The sequence below is a fragment of the Sinocyclocheilus grahami genome, unplaced genomic scaffold (genome assembly GCF_001515645.1).
Source record: "Sinocyclocheilus grahami isolate Dianchi unplaced genomic scaffold, SAMN03320097.WGS_v1.1 scaffold39.1, whole genome shotgun sequence".
Classification (NCBI taxonomy): domain Eukaryota; kingdom Metazoa; phylum Chordata; class Actinopteri; order Cypriniformes; family Cyprinidae; genus Sinocyclocheilus; species Sinocyclocheilus grahami.
The window spans coordinates 387,237-402,974 of NW_015505218.1; the positions used below are offsets into that span (position 1 = coordinate 387,237).

At 35.5% G+C, this 15,738-nt stretch overlaps 1 protein-coding gene across 1 annotated transcript in view; it reads right to left on the bottom strand.

Moving 5' to 3' along the window:
• The window catches only part of camk2a (calcium/calmodulin-dependent protein kinase II alpha), a 51,615-nt gene that overhangs the window by 13,887 nt on the left and 21,990 nt on the right, over window positions 1-15,738 (bottom strand). Inside the window, exons 5-12 of the mRNA XM_016267565.1 lie at window positions 12,660-12,725; window positions 12,222-12,294; window positions 10,162-10,264; window positions 7,190-7,273; window positions 5,904-5,998; window positions 5,686-5,808; window positions 5,232-5,315; window positions 4,998-5,081 (exon numbers count right to left, since the gene is read on the bottom strand). Of these exons, the coding sequence (XP_016123051.1) occupies window positions 4,998-5,081; window positions 5,232-5,315; window positions 5,686-5,808; window positions 5,904-5,998; window positions 7,190-7,273; window positions 10,162-10,264; window positions 12,222-12,294; window positions 12,660-12,725 (712 nt within the window). The remainder of the gene's footprint in view (window positions 1-4,997; window positions 5,082-5,231; window positions 5,316-5,685; window positions 5,809-5,903; window positions 5,999-7,189; window positions 7,274-10,161; window positions 10,265-12,221; window positions 12,295-12,659; window positions 12,726-15,738) is intronic.

The following is a 15,738-nucleotide window of genomic DNA, read 5'->3' on the forward strand; positions in this document are numbered from 1 at the left end:
ACTGGAAAAATAGTTAGCCCTTGATAAAGAAACAGCTTCCTGATAATGAGACAGACTAGCTTGCAAAAGTTGATAAGAAATATTCTTGCTCAATAAACTATGAGTTTATCTTGCTTTGATTCTACGCAATGTAGATTTAATAATGTTTGATTTATTTATTGCACGTCTGTACGTTTGCGCAGGTCATTTTTAAATGATGGAAAAATGAAACTTCTTATTACAATATAGCCTTTGTTTGGTTTGAAAAAAGTTGTTCAAAAAGTTGTTCATTATGAGGATATCTATTAAATCATATGAAATATTTGTGTTTGAGGTTTATTAAACCATTAACAAGCATCTAAAATGTGATGGTGCCGCCAATGATTTTTTTCCCCTGCATGTCAAAAGTCAAACACGTCAACCCCATTTCATTCGGTGTAATAGCAGCTGAAATTTGACTGGCAAATGGCTGCCATGTTTTATAAGCTGTGCAACCATTCTCAAAGACAAAGATGCTATGGTTTTACAAAATTATCCCAATGATTTACAAAACTGGTCAAATATTTCACAGACAAAAGTTACGTTTTATTTTTATTTCTAGTAATATTTAAAGATTTACTTAAAAATTATATCTTGCAGACGTAAACTTTCAACATATATTGTAAAGTATATAATATTACAATATTTAATCAAGGATTGGCTCTATCCACAGAGGTCCAGATATCCACTGACCCTATAAAGGACATACTAAATATATAATATTTGAAATTGTTGTGTTGTTCACTGTAGTGCCACCGACTGGCTGATCGACATGAGTCCTTAAGCACTGAGTAGCAAGCGAAATCGCTATCAGCAGATAAGAGCTGCCACAGTCGCAGTTAAGGGCAGAAATCGTTTAACATGCCAGTTTACCTTCACAACAGAACGTGAGGAGGTCCAAAGTGGATGCATGGGGCTGTGAGACAACAGGCAGGCCCAGTGAGGACAGGACTTGCTTATGATATGGCAGATATAGTACGAGTAGGATATCATACGATTTTAGTCGACTAAATCTACAGTAAATTTAGTCGGCTAAAATCGAATGGCTTTAGTTACAGTGTAATGCATTTATTAAGCATTTCTCTAAAATTTCCAAACTCGTTATATAGGTTTGAAATTAAGGTTTTATTATGATAGACACCGATTCAACTGCGGTGACACACAACATGCCTTTATGTTAAAATTAAATAAAACCACTTCTCATAAAGAACAAGAACATGGTCTTCTTTTTAATGAAATACCAATGGTTATATAGACTAATTATGCATTCTTTATAGCAACTTGTTTACCATATTCTTCATTCTTTCAAGCAGACCTCTTTATTTCTATAAATAAATTTAGATTAATCTTTAGGGCTACAAAAGTTTTTCAGTCAAGAGCAGGGAGTGATTTTCTGTCTTTCTGTTGTTGTTTGATTAACATCAATGACTCAATAACAACTAAATTAGGCTGCTGTCCCTTTAAAACCGAATGCACAGCTGCAATGGATGCAATGTACTGATACACGTCCCCCCTACTGTTTACGTTAACTTAAGACATAATCAACTGTGTTTATGTGAATACTCGTCAAAACGGACAATTCAACATCATTTTGTGTGTAATTATCCGTTCATGTGACGCGAAAGAGTACTCGCGCGCTGTGAGACACACTTTCTGTGTGTGTGTATGCTTCAGTGTCTGCGCTCAGAAAACCGGACCGAATTGAGTTCTCTCTTGCGTCGTCAGATTTATTGACATTTTTGAATGTTTTATGAGACGTGCAGCAAGTGTATTTTAGCTTATGCCCCGCTGGTTCATATGGTTCATATGTATGCATCTAACCTCCTAATTATGCAGCAGATTCGTTCTGAATGAATCTCTTCCAAAATCGTCCCTCCCTACAAAAACTATGACGAAAATGTATTGACATTTTCGTCAACGAATAAAAACGAGACGAAAATGTTAGGGAGGGATCCATGATCTCCTGACATGCATGGTGCCTACATAAAAATAAAATAAAATAAGATCGTATATCTGAACGTTCAATGGACCCACATTGTGGAACTGCTGCGACCACTCATATTGAAATAAACTAACATTAAGGTTGACTGATCTCTCTCTAGCCGAATCAGAGTTTACACAGTAAGGTGCTTATATAATAAAACTTGTGATCATTCACTTCAGTTTTCGCCCACTATTGTTCTTCGCTGATGAAGTCTTGCCATGCTTTTTGTCTGCAGTCATAATCCTAAAGACTGTTGTTCTTAAAACACCAAACAACTGGGCTGTTAAGGTTACAGACGCTCCTGCTAAACAGGTTTCTGTGATTTGTTCTGACAAATTCTGACTTGTACTAAACTGCTGAATTCACAACATAACATGTCTTCAATTATAGCCTACACTGTAAAAAAAATTTACGGTAAAAAACCGGCAGCTGTGGTTGCTGGAATTTTACCGTAATATAAATAAATACGGTAGCAACGCTTTAGATTTTACGGGTTTAACTTAAATTTACTGTTAAATACCGTAATTTCTTTAACTGATATAATGTTAACATACCAACCTATTGAAGTACTGAAACCTTTTTCTGTTTTGTAGCTTTGTAATACACTGATAGACTGATCTCTCTCTAGCCGAATCAGAGTTTACACAGTAAGCTGCTTATATAATAAAACTTGTGATCATTCACTTCAGTTTTCGCCCACTATTGTTCTTCGCTGATGAAGTCTTGCCATGCTTTTTGTCTGCAGTCATAATCCTAAAGGCTGTTGTTCTTAAAACACCAAACAACTGGGCTGTTAAGGTTATAACAGGTAGTGCAGGTGCAGCCAAATGCAGGAGGTGATGAGAAAGTCACATGATGAACCAAAGCCCATCACAAGCAGCTTTTAAATAATAACATATATAGAAGGTGCACAGCGTCATTCACACAAACACTAAACACCATCATGGTAACACACATGAAACTGAAATAATGCAATAAACATTCATTTAACAACATTAGGTGTAACACACAACCCTAATATACAAAACTGATAAGAAAAAATTAAGACGAAACATAGTTATTTCAACACAAAAAACATCAAATTTGAAATCTAACGCAGGGAATTCTGGGAATGTCAATTTACGGTTATTCACTGTAAATTATACGGTCTTTTTCACTTCCAAAAACGGTATACTACCGTAAAATTAATGTCCAATACATATAATGTCCAATACAGTTTTTCACCGTATATAGTAGGGGAATTTACCGTTAACCATTTAACAGGTTTTTACTGTAGCATTTTTACAGTCTTTTACCATTAAATTCACAGTCATTTTTTACAGTGTACAAATGATATTAATCCCTACAATAATGTGCATTTACATTATTTTGCCCAACCCTTCTTAAGCTAAATTGGGTAGGATGACATGGCTTGGATAGATGTGCCAATACTTTGAATTTGTTTTATAAAATTTCCAAATGCTTGCAAATGCCAGACTTATAAGCATCAACCATCTTTCAGTAGAAGGTGTCAAACACAATTTCACAGAAACATCAAGCCTCTGTACAAGTGCACCATGAATCCATACAATTCCAGTGTAAGATAATCTGTGGTTCCTGATCAAGACATACTGTACTCAAGCAGATTAGATTAGATAGATTATTAGAGTTACCTGAGAAGTTTCTGGTGACCAGCATAGTAGTGAGAATAGCACCCTTTAAAAAAAAAACAACAACAAAAAAACAGAGGATCTTTTAGCAAATATTTCTTAGTAATACTGTATTGCTATGCAAAATTCAGAATTGATGAACTGGCTCCCTTTTAGTTCATTAGTTGGAATTTGAATTGAATCTACACCTCAGGAAATTTAAATGGAATGACAGGAAGAGGAATAAAAGAACTGCAATTAAAAATATTTAATTCATTCAGGAAAATTATGTGTTCTTCCACCTTGGTACATAAATGTTTTATTTCTCTAATAAATACGGTGAAATTTCTTTAGATGACATTTTTATCTGTCCTTAAGGTCTTTAAACTTTATTTGACCTCTTTTATTTATCTTTTTCAAACAAACATTTATCAAACTAACATTCAAAGTTTGTCTTTTCTAATTAGAAATTAATTCATAAATAAATGTCTACTTTTACTCCAAACAATCAAATTCGAATTGCAATTCTGCATCTCGTTTGCTACTTCTGTTCACATTCTGGAACAGAATTAGAATTCAAAAGGCATTCTTGATTCAGTTCAGAACGGTGTACAACTGTGATTGTTAAGAACTCCAAATAGCCTGATTTTCACCCATAATTTATTAAAGTGAAGTGTGTCTGTCACGAATCCGGTCCATGAACTTCTAATTTCATTGACTCTCGCGCTACACACTGTTGCACATCACCCCGGACTACATTTCCCATCATGCATTTCACTGATTGCACTCAGCACAAATTGCACACACCTGATTGCTCTGATTGCACACAGGTGTTTCTAATCACATCACTCACTATATAACACCCACTCTAACCACATTTCTCTGCTGAGTATTGTTTAGCCTGTACCCCTTTCCGAGTCTCCGTGTTTTCCTAGTTTTTGCCTTGCCCTGTCCTGTCTGTTTTCTCCGGTTTTGATCTTCGCCTGTTTTCCTGGATTCCTCCCTTTAGCCTTGCCCCTGTGACTCTGTCTGCTGTTCGGTGACCTACGCTAGCCCGGTGACTATTCTTGTGTTTTGCCCGCCATATACCTGTTTGCCAGTGTTTAATGTGCATTTACATTATTTTGCCCAACCCTTCTTAAGCTAAATTGGGTAGGATGGCATGGCTTGGATAGATGTGCCAATACTTTGAATTTGTTTTATCAAATTTCCAAATGCTTGCAAATGCCAGACTTATAAGCATCAACTATCTTTCAGTAGAAGGTGTCAAACACAACTTCACAGAAACATCAAGCCTCTGTATAAGTGCACCGTGAATCCATACAATTCCAGTGTAAGATAATCTGTGGTTCCTGATCAAGACATACTGTACTCAAGCAGATTAGATTAGATAGATTATTAGAGTTACCTGAGAAGTTTCTGGTGACCAGCATAGTAGTGAGAATAGCACCCTTTAAAAAAAAAACAACAACAAAAAAACAGAGGATCTTTTAGCAAATATTTCTTAGTAATAGTGTATTGACCTGCAACCTTTAAGTTACCAGCCCAGAACTTTAAATGCAACTCACAGAAGAGCTTCTCGCAACTGTATACAAACTTACCTTGAGCTTTCTTCTAGCGTTGAACTTCTTCAAGCATTCGACAGTCTCCTGTCTGTGCATGCAAGACGCAACAGTGGAGCGATGCTAAAAGAGGTGAAACGAGAGGTTATTTGGAGAACATTAGTTATGCAGACATTTCCAGAACATGTAATCTCTATATAATAAAATAACTTTGAGAAATTTGAGAAATATTTACTCAAGTATAGTGAAACATGAGCAGAGCAAATTAATGTGTACAGTAAAGACCTGTTAACACACAATGAATGCTACAGTAACTATAAAGATAATTATAACAACAACTAGGGTTCATTCATTTGCTGACTAAATTAACTGAATTCAAATGTACATATAATACAAAGCAATAATATATTAACTAGGCCCTAAGATCAAACACGTATGTATGTTGTAAAGTACTGATGGAAGGACAGAAATGGCGTTTCGTTTGTGAACTCACTGAGATCCATGGGTGCTTGAGTGCCTCCGCAGCAGTGATGCGTTTAGATGGGTTGATGGTCAGCATCTTATTAATAAGATCTTTCGCCTCAGGGGTGACTGTGTCCCACTCGGGTGAAGGAAACTGTGGGTGTAACAAAGTGGTCCAAGTGTGAATCAGACATCCATTAGCACTTCTGGCATTGTCATCAATATTATATTAAGGATGCATAAACTGACATCGTAGGCGCCAGCTTTAATTTGCTGATAGAGTCTATGCTGGTCTTCATCCCAAAAGGGTGGGTATCCAACCAGCAGGATGTAGAGAATCACACCTAAGGGAAATGAAGTTAGGAGAAATTATTTCACAATACGCTTAACGAATTAACAAATTTGATCTGTGCAATACTGGTGCCATTGTGCAAGCTAAGGGAAGAACAAGGAGTGCTATAACTTTTATTATTATTATGCATTTACTTATTTATTTATTTGACTATGTGTCTCAATTGTGCAGTTGTGGTTTTTCTGTATTTTGAAAATGCATTCGCGGGAAGGATTACAGAGCTATATAGGTTGTGATTTTGGGCTACTTTTACAATGTACCACGGCTGCTCAAACATTTATCTGTAAACGTATGTAGAAAATAGATCATTTTACTAAAATGTATTGATCTTTGAAATACTAATACTGGTGCCATTGTGCAAGCTAAGGGAAGAACAAGGAGTGCTATAACTTTTATTATTATTATTATGCATTTACTTATTTATTTATTTGACTATGTGTCTCAATTGTGCAGTTGTGGTTTTTCTGTATTTTGAAAATGCATTCGCGGGAAGGATTACAGAGCTATATAGGTTGTGATTTTGGGCTACTTTTACAATGTACCACGGCTGCTCAAACATTTATCTGTAAACGTATGTAGAAAATAGATAATTTTACTAAAATGTATTGATCTTTGAAATACAGAACATAGAATAAAACAAATGAAAACATTTATTTCACAGCTGTAGAGGAAAAAACTGGGCACGTTTTTATTCCTTTTGGGTGAGTTTTGAGTCAGCTTTGGGCTGGAAATGTTTCTGGGAGCTGGCAACCCTGCATTTAGCATGTGCATTAATAGAGTGCTGGTTCTTCCATTCTGCTCTTCTAAATACTGACTGCAGAGATTTGCTCCCATTTAGACAGAAGAGCATCAAGGCACTGATGTTGGGTTGATGTGGCTTGGCTTGATGATGGCAAAATGTGTTCCACACCAGACTCAGTAAACCATTTCTTAATGGATCTCACTTTGTGCACAAGGCTTTTGTCATCCCAGAACACAAAAAGACCTCCTCAAACTGTCATCACAAATTGGGAAAACCCTTTTCTCTATAATGTCACAGTGCATACTGTTGCTACACAAAATGAAAGAGTGGATCTTCATGACGAGTGCATTAGTGATCACATTTGTGATGTAATTCTACCTTAAAACACATACGACATTAACCACATATCAATGTTTAACGCAAAAATATGAAAAAACTAACCACATGCCCACAGGTCTACAGCTTTTCCATAGGGGTCCTTCCGTAAGACTTCTGGGGACAGGTAACCAGGAGTGCCAGCAAACCCTGATGTGAAGGGGAAAAAATCATAACTTTTATTTGAGTCTATATTTATGACATTGAAAATTAGCTTAATGTGAAAAAAGACAAATAAAATGTGATAAATACGTCTGTACTTAAATAACAGAATTCACAGATACACTAGAATAAGAACAACTTAAGTCTCCAGTCACTCTTAAGGACTCCATGAAATCAATACCTGGTCTGGAGATGGTTTTGATCAGGGTTAGAGATCACAGAATGAAATGACTGAAATGATCTGATCAATCAGCTTTGAGCAAATTTATCTTTCTTGAGCCAGAGACACAGGGGGAGTGACTTTATGGTGTTAAAGCGGTTCAGTTAAAAAAATGTAGAAAAATTGCCTGGCATTTGCTGATGATTATTTAATGTGTTTATATATAAAAAAATAATATAAAATCATCACAAAACAACATTATTTAAAATACTGAGCACTGCAGCATAACACTAGCTACATATAATACATAGTATCACTACTGTACAAGATTTTACTTTCATAATCTAGCAAGTAAATTAATGGCAGTTAATGTAATTAATCAAATAAATCTCACACACTTTACATTCAAACTTAGATTGTTTAAACAGTGTAAGGTTTTTTTGTACTAGACAGCAATATCATGAGTGTGATATACACTCACTGGGCACTTTATTAGGTTCACCTGTTCAACAGCTTGTTAATGCAAATATCTCATCAGCCAATCACATGGCAGAAACTCAATGCATTTAGGTGTGTAGACATAGAAAAACAATCTGCTGAAGTTCAAACCGAACATCAGAATGAGGAAGAAAGTTCATTTAAGTGACTTTGAACGTGGCATGATTTTTGGTGCCAGACGGGTTGGTCAGAAACTGCTGATCTACTGGGAGTTTGACATGTAAACCATCTCTAGGATCTACAGAGAATAGTCTGAAAAAGAGAAAATATCCAGTAAGCAGCAGTACTGTGGGCAAAAATGCCTTGTTGATGCCAGAGGTCAGAGGAGAATGGCCAGACTGGTTTGAGCTGATAGAAAGACAACAGTAACTCAAAAAAAAGGTATAAAGAAGAGCATCTCTGAACACACAACACGTCAAACCTCGAAGCAGATGGGCTTCAACAGCATGAAGAACACACCGGGTGCCACTCCTGTCAGCTAAGAACTGAAAACTCAAGCTACAATTCACATGGGCTCACCAAAACGGCACAATAGAAGATTGGAAAAAGGTTGCCAGGTCTAATGAGTCTTGATTTCTGCAGTGACATTCAGATGGGTCAGATTTGAAACAACATGAAAGCATGGATCCATCCTGTCTTGCATCAACGGTTCAGGCTGCTGGTTCTGGTGTAATGGTGTGAGGGATATTTTCTTGGCACAATTTTGGCCCCTTCATACCAAATGTGCATTGTTTAAATGCCATAGCCTACCTGAGTATTGCTGCTGACCATGTCCATCGCTTTATGACCACAGCATAACCATCTTGTAATAGCTACTTCCAGCAGGATAACGTGCCATGTCACAAAGCTCAAACTTTACAGTGAGCTCAATAAATTCAAATGGCCTCCAGAGTCACCAGATCTCAATCCAATAGAGCACCTCTGGGATGTGGTTGAACTGGAGATTCACATCATGGAGGAGCAACCGACAAATCTGCAGCAACTGCGTGATGTCAGTATGTCAATATGGATCAAAATATCTGAGGAGTGTTTCCAGAACCATGTTGAATCTACTGTATGCTAGTTCTGAAGGCAAAAGAGTGTCCAACCCAGTAATAAAAAGGCATACCTAATAAAGTGGCCAGCAGTGAGGGTATCATCAGACAACATCAAAGACTGTCATTTTATTTAAATAATTGAGAATTGCATACATATTGCATATACACACTCTTCCAGCCAGGTAACATACACAAGCAACTATCACACAGGCCACTCAGCCTATCAACAAGGAAACCTCCTCTTGATAAAAAAGCGCCCTGTCTCTGAATTATGTAATGTAATGCCTCACTTTCAGGCAAATGTTTCTGAGCCACATAAAATTAGGGGTCTTGTTGTGCGCAGAGGTGTGTAGAGTGACCAACTACTGGACTCAAATGAAAGTACAAGTACTTATTAGAAAGAATTACTCAAGTAGAAGAAAAAATAATGATGATAGTAATTACTTGAGTAACAGTAAAAAGTATCAAATGAAGACTACTTAGGTAGTTCTGTAGATCTGATTCAGAACATGCAATGTAATTAAGGTGAAGTCAATTAAGCATATATTACATGAGGGATGTTTTGTCTCCATTATGTTTGAGGCGTGTTGAAATCCACTGAAATCTGAACAACATGGCGGTAAGGCCCAATGATATGCACATCAAAACATACATCCAGAGGGGCAGAGATTAAGTTCACGTATACCACCAGCTAATGACGCAGCACTGAAGTGACTCATATGAAAGAGAACATAAATTCATATGGTTGTGTGTGTGTGTGTGTGTGTAAAATGCATAAAGATTCAAATCAGAACCATAAACAGGTGCAGCTATTAAAAATCATTTAAAAGTGAAAAGGAATGGCACTGCATTTCATATACTTAATACTGTAACACTTTAGGAACCAATTCTCACTATTAACTATTTGCGTATTAGCATGCATATTACTAGCATATTGGCTGATTATTAGTACTTATAAAGTGCATATTAATACGCATATTTTAGATCCCTTAATCCTACCCCATACCTAATTTAACAAGAGTCTATTGAGGCAAAAGTCATAGTTAATAGTGAGAACTGGTCCCCAAACTTAAGTGTGACCGTTAATATTATACTGTATAAATACATCTTTGGAGTGTTAATCTATGTTTTGTGCAATTCTACATTAATGCTGTTTGGTGGTATAATAAATGGGTCGTTACCAAACCAAGCCTGTTGTTCCCCTTCAACCTCAATGGCAAGGCCGAAGTCTGCTAACTTCACAGCTGCACCTTTGGATTTGGAAGCCAGAAGCAGGTTCTCTGGCTAGAAACATGGAAACGAATGGGACAAAAAGGGGGAAAGATTCATGGATAAAGTGCTAATGAACATGTAGTTGTTTTTTTCTCCAACATATAAGAACATACAAATATTGGAGTGGTATTTCACTAAAGTTATTTGTTCAAAAGCCAATTGGAATATACATTTTGAAAATATTTGTACCCCTCACCTAAATAGATACACCCATTACTTGTGTGGAAAATATTAGCACTTTCACATCAAATACTTAAAATTAGAATCAGCGCACAAGTTTGTATAATCAAGTGCAAACTAGTAGAACATTTTTAAAACATTATTCAAACCAGATCTAAACTTATGCAAACTGGACTGTTTCAATTATAAGTATGGTAGTGCCATGTCTTTATATTCTCTTGGGGTTAATTCTGTAAATTGTGTTGCCTCAATGTTATTAGACATTATTAGATGCAGCTTTTTCGATACTATTAATTATGTTATCTTAATTGTACATTTCAGGCAGTGCATTGGCATTAAGAGCTTGGTCCTAAGTGGTTCCCCTATTATTTAGAGCATATAACTTATATTCAATTGATGTTCCTGTGGCTCAGTGGTAGAGCATTGTGTTAGCAGCGCAAAAGGATGTGGGTTTGATTCCCAGGAAACACACATACTGGTAAAAAATGTATAGCCTGAATGCACTGTAAGTTGCTTTGGATAAATGCATCTGCTAAATGCTTAAATTATTATTAAATATAATTAATTACTTAGAATGAAGAATTGCTTATCATCACCTGTCCACATCAGATGTGGGGTGCCCCAAGGCTCGGTCTTAGGACCGACCGGTTGTATTGTCTTTATATATTCTCTCATTTGAGACAATTATTATTAAAAATAATTTTTTTAATCCCTTCATAACATTTTGGCTGATGCTAAATGTTGGTTAGCGAATAACTTTCTTCCAGCTAAATTTCTTTTGTTCTTTTTGGTCAGAATGGATGTGGTAACACTGATGTTTCTGTTTTGAGTCTCTGCAGTGGTAATAAGCATTCCAATGTTAAAAATATGGGTGTCATTTTTGATTTGGGTCTCTAAAATTTTTCAATTTCCAAATGTCCCAAACCTGAAATCTGTCCTCGCTTTTAACGATTTTGAGAAAATTACCCATGCTTTCATGTCATCCTATCTGAACTACTGAAATGCTCTGTACTTGAGCAGCTTGGGCAAAATGTTTCTTTGAGGCTGTTAACAAATACCACAAAACTACCTGTGCTGACCTTTTTTACACTAACTACAGATAACCTCTTGTGTTTTAGAAAGCACTTTATAAATAAAGGTTAATTTGACTAGAGAACATACAGGTGATTTACATACTGTATGAGCAACCCAGAATCCTTTTTTTTACAAGATTCTGCAGTGTCAATTCAAACTGTTCAGAGACTGATTTGATCCAAGGTTATAATAAATTGTATTAGTACTACAATCATATTGTACTGCATTGCACATACATATAAGTAATAGTTTTTTAACCACTTTTCATTAAAAAAAACCTTGTGTGTGTGGCTGCTTCATTCTACATTCAGAGTTGACTATATATATATATATGCCAAAACGCCAAAACTCTGCTTGTGGCTCTCACTACCAGTGTGAATGTAGTAACCTGTTAATAAGGACACCAAAATGATAATGTGCTGCTCACACAGTATATGTGAAATAGGCTAAAACATTTAAGGCAGAGAAGGTTTTAAAGAAGTAATCTATTAGTTAAACAAAATAACCTAGAGCCTAGTGCACTCCTCACTAGGTCAAGTTGTGTGCATTTGAAATATTGGATGTCTCAGCATTGCATAATATATTTTTATGATACGTTTGTGGTGTAATTATAACTGAAAGTTTGAGATTGTTTTGAAGCAAGTGTTCTGTCTGGGGGCCACAAAGAGATGAGAGTGCTAATGACAGAGGTTTAACATGAATTATAATGAAATACCTTTAAGTCTCTGTGCACAACACCCATCTGATGGCAATGAAGTACTGCCTCCAAAATCTGCTGGATGCAATGGCTTCAGAGAGAGAGAGAAAGAGAGAGAAAAGGTTTTACTCAAATACAGTACATTGGAATATGATAGGATTTCAACACATGACTATGTGATGTATATACAGTATATATGTCAGTTGTACACAGTCAATTTTATTTCTTTTGCTTGTTGTAGAATAATAAAAAGCTATATTCTGCATCACTAAATTAATGTTATGAAGTGTTGAAAATGACAGTTTTGGACAAATTTGTGAGCTATGTGGCTCTTGTCAAGGCAAAGAGACTTAACTTTTGACTACTTAAGTTAGTGTGCTTTTATGTATTTATCCATTATTTGTGTAATGCTTTTATACATACAGTCCATTTGTGTTGTGCTGATTGCCCACCCACCTGGCATCTGCTTCACTGTAATATTCCCTGGCAACAATGTCTTCAAACAGCTCACCACCCGTTACTCTGAACCACATAAATGAGCAAGAATGAGCAAGTAATGCCACTAATTAAAGTATTATTTGACTTAAGACAGTTGTTTTATGGGTGTTTCTTCAAATGTAGGAACTTCTGGATCAGTGAACTTTTCCCTTTTTCCCTTTTGAATAGTTGGCTTAAATGGTCTCCTAATAATTTCCAGCAGTGTATACCAGGGGTGTTTTCTCTGAGGAGGCAGGGGATGTGCCTCCCTAAAACTTTGGAAGAGAAACAACTGCACAGTACAGAAATAAATAAATCATATACTGTAGCAATTATGGGGCCAAGCACACCAGTGGATAAAATAAGATTGCATATGTGACCCTGGAGCACGTCTTAAGTCGCTGGGGTATATTTGAAGCAATAGCCAACAATACATTGTGTGGGTCAAAATGATAGATTTTTCTTTTATGCCAAAAATCATTAGGATATTAAGTAAAGATGATGTTTCATGAAGATATTTGGTACATTTCCTTTTTTTAAAACTTAATTTTTGATTAGTAATATGCATTGCTAAGAATTCATTTGGACAACTTTAAAGGCAATTTTCTCAATATTTAGATTTTTTTGCACCCTCAGATTCCAGATTTTCAAATAGGTGTATCTCGGCCAAATATAATATCTCGGTTCAAAAATTTCGAAAAATTGATCCTTATGACTGGTTTTGTGGTCCAAGGTCACATATAAGTAATTTTTACATACAGTATATAATTGTAATGGTTTTTAAAGAATAAAGGCTGCATTTCTTTGATAAAAAATACAGAAAAAAACTGAAATATTATAAAATATTATTATAATTTAAAATAATGGTTTTCTATTTTAATATACTTTAAAATTGTATTTATTCTTGTGATGCAAAGCTGAATTTTCAGCATCATTACTCTAGTCTTCAGTGTCTCATGATCCTTCAGAAATCACTCTATGCTGATTTATTATCAATGTTGGAAACAGTTGTGCTGTTTGAGTTTGAGGTCAGTATTTAAACCTTTTTTTAAAGGATTGATAAAAAGTGAAAGTAAATACTTATATTGTTAGGATAGATTTGAATGGAGTACTGGCTGATGAAAATTCAGCTGTGCATCACAGAAATAAATTCTATTTTAAAGTATATTCAAATAGAAAAACATTATTTCAAATTGCAATACTATTTCACAATATTACTGTTTTTTCTGTATTTTTGATCAAATAATGCACCCTTGATGAGAATAAGAGACTTAAAAAAAAACAACAACAACAACAACATTACAGATCTTAAATATTACTGATCCCAAATTACATGCAATAATTATTGCTATTTTTGACTAATAGGTGGCATTTTCACTAAAATCATTACATTTGTTAATGCATTAATGTCTCATTGTATTTTTTTATCCATACAATGAAAGTAAATAGAGTTCAATGATGCCTTAACTTTCAAAATAATTAGGATGGGAAGTGAGGGAGCAGCTTAGCAGTTACAAGGATCTTCGTTGTGGTTGCTATAATGTAAGTCTATATGGATTTTTGAGGAGTTTTGAATGTTTTAGGAAAACCAAAATTCAAATGAGTGAGACAAGATACTGGGTCAAAACAACCTGAATGTCTATGCTGAGTTTTAGTGTCAGAAGAAGAAGTAGCATATGCATAATAAATACAAAATCAGAATTCTGGCTTTGTCAAGCCAACGTGGTGAAACATTTCCAAAGCAGTTTTAATGTGATTGTGATTAAAACTTTATTTTACTGTTTCCTTGTTACATATATTACATGCATTTGCTATAGCATTAACACTAAATTATGTTATTCCAAGATACTTACAGTATAGTAACTACTTGTTAATTAATATTACTCAGTACTTATATGTAATTAAACTGTAACAAGGACGCAAGCTGAAATCTGTTACTTCTAATAATAATCCCTGGGAGACTGAAATGCTTGAAGTTGAAGAAACACCCTTGTACTTCTTTTCAACCTCAAGCAATTTTAAGAAGACAATGGTTTTATGAAGGTGTCATACAGTAGGTACTGTAATTATTTCAATATGAAGACAGATATCTATTGTATCCACCCTGCGCTATAGCAAAAGATTACCCTTTATTACCATTTCCCCCACAAAACCTGAAATTAGCAGAGGAACGCAAAGGTATTTATCCATTTCTGAAAACAAATCATGTTTTTCACACTCTTGGGCCTTTGTTAACCTACAGCAGCATTTGGATTTATGTTTTGTACTATATTATAGTATAAAATAATTTTATCTGCTATGGTTGGTCAGAGAAACTTACAAGTCAAAGATGAGGTAATGGTGACCTTCCTCTGAGATGCTGTCATGCAGCCGCACTGGTGAAGGATTGCAGGTTGTGGTTTGGATGGAGAATAAAAAAAGAGAGATAACATGATCATGAAGTCATTTTTGTTTCATTATTGTTTTCTTACATATACCATGCACTGCCTTGCAAGTATTCAGACTTGTTTCTGGAATTGTTCTTCCCAACAGATTTGCTACAGACATTTGTTCCAAAATGTTTCACATAAGACCACTGAGAACAGAGCTTTAATCTTGAAGTCATTTGGCTGATTGGTATGCACCTCAACAGGCTCCTGGCACAAATTTAGCAAAAGAAAATGTATTAATTGAATCTAATTTAATATGTATGGATACCCGTTCAGAGTGATATCTTCAGATCACAGTGTTATAGAGACTAGATTTCACTCTGTTCACTCAAGTCAGCAAGTAGCCAGTATTACCATGGCAACTGCATAGCTACGCTCTAGCAACCATTCAGAGCAGACTAGCAACCGCATAACAACTTGACACAGTCATATCTCTGCAACAGAACATCAAAGAGACATGGGGCTGTTCTCGTTTAATGTAAAGCAATTTTGCCTGAGACTATACACAGGTGTTACATTTACAATAAATGTGTAAAATATGAGGTTGTGACATTGTGGAGGAAAGTTCTGTCACAGCAATGTGTGTGTGTGTGTGTGTGTGTGTGTGTGTGTGTGTGTGTGTGTGTGTG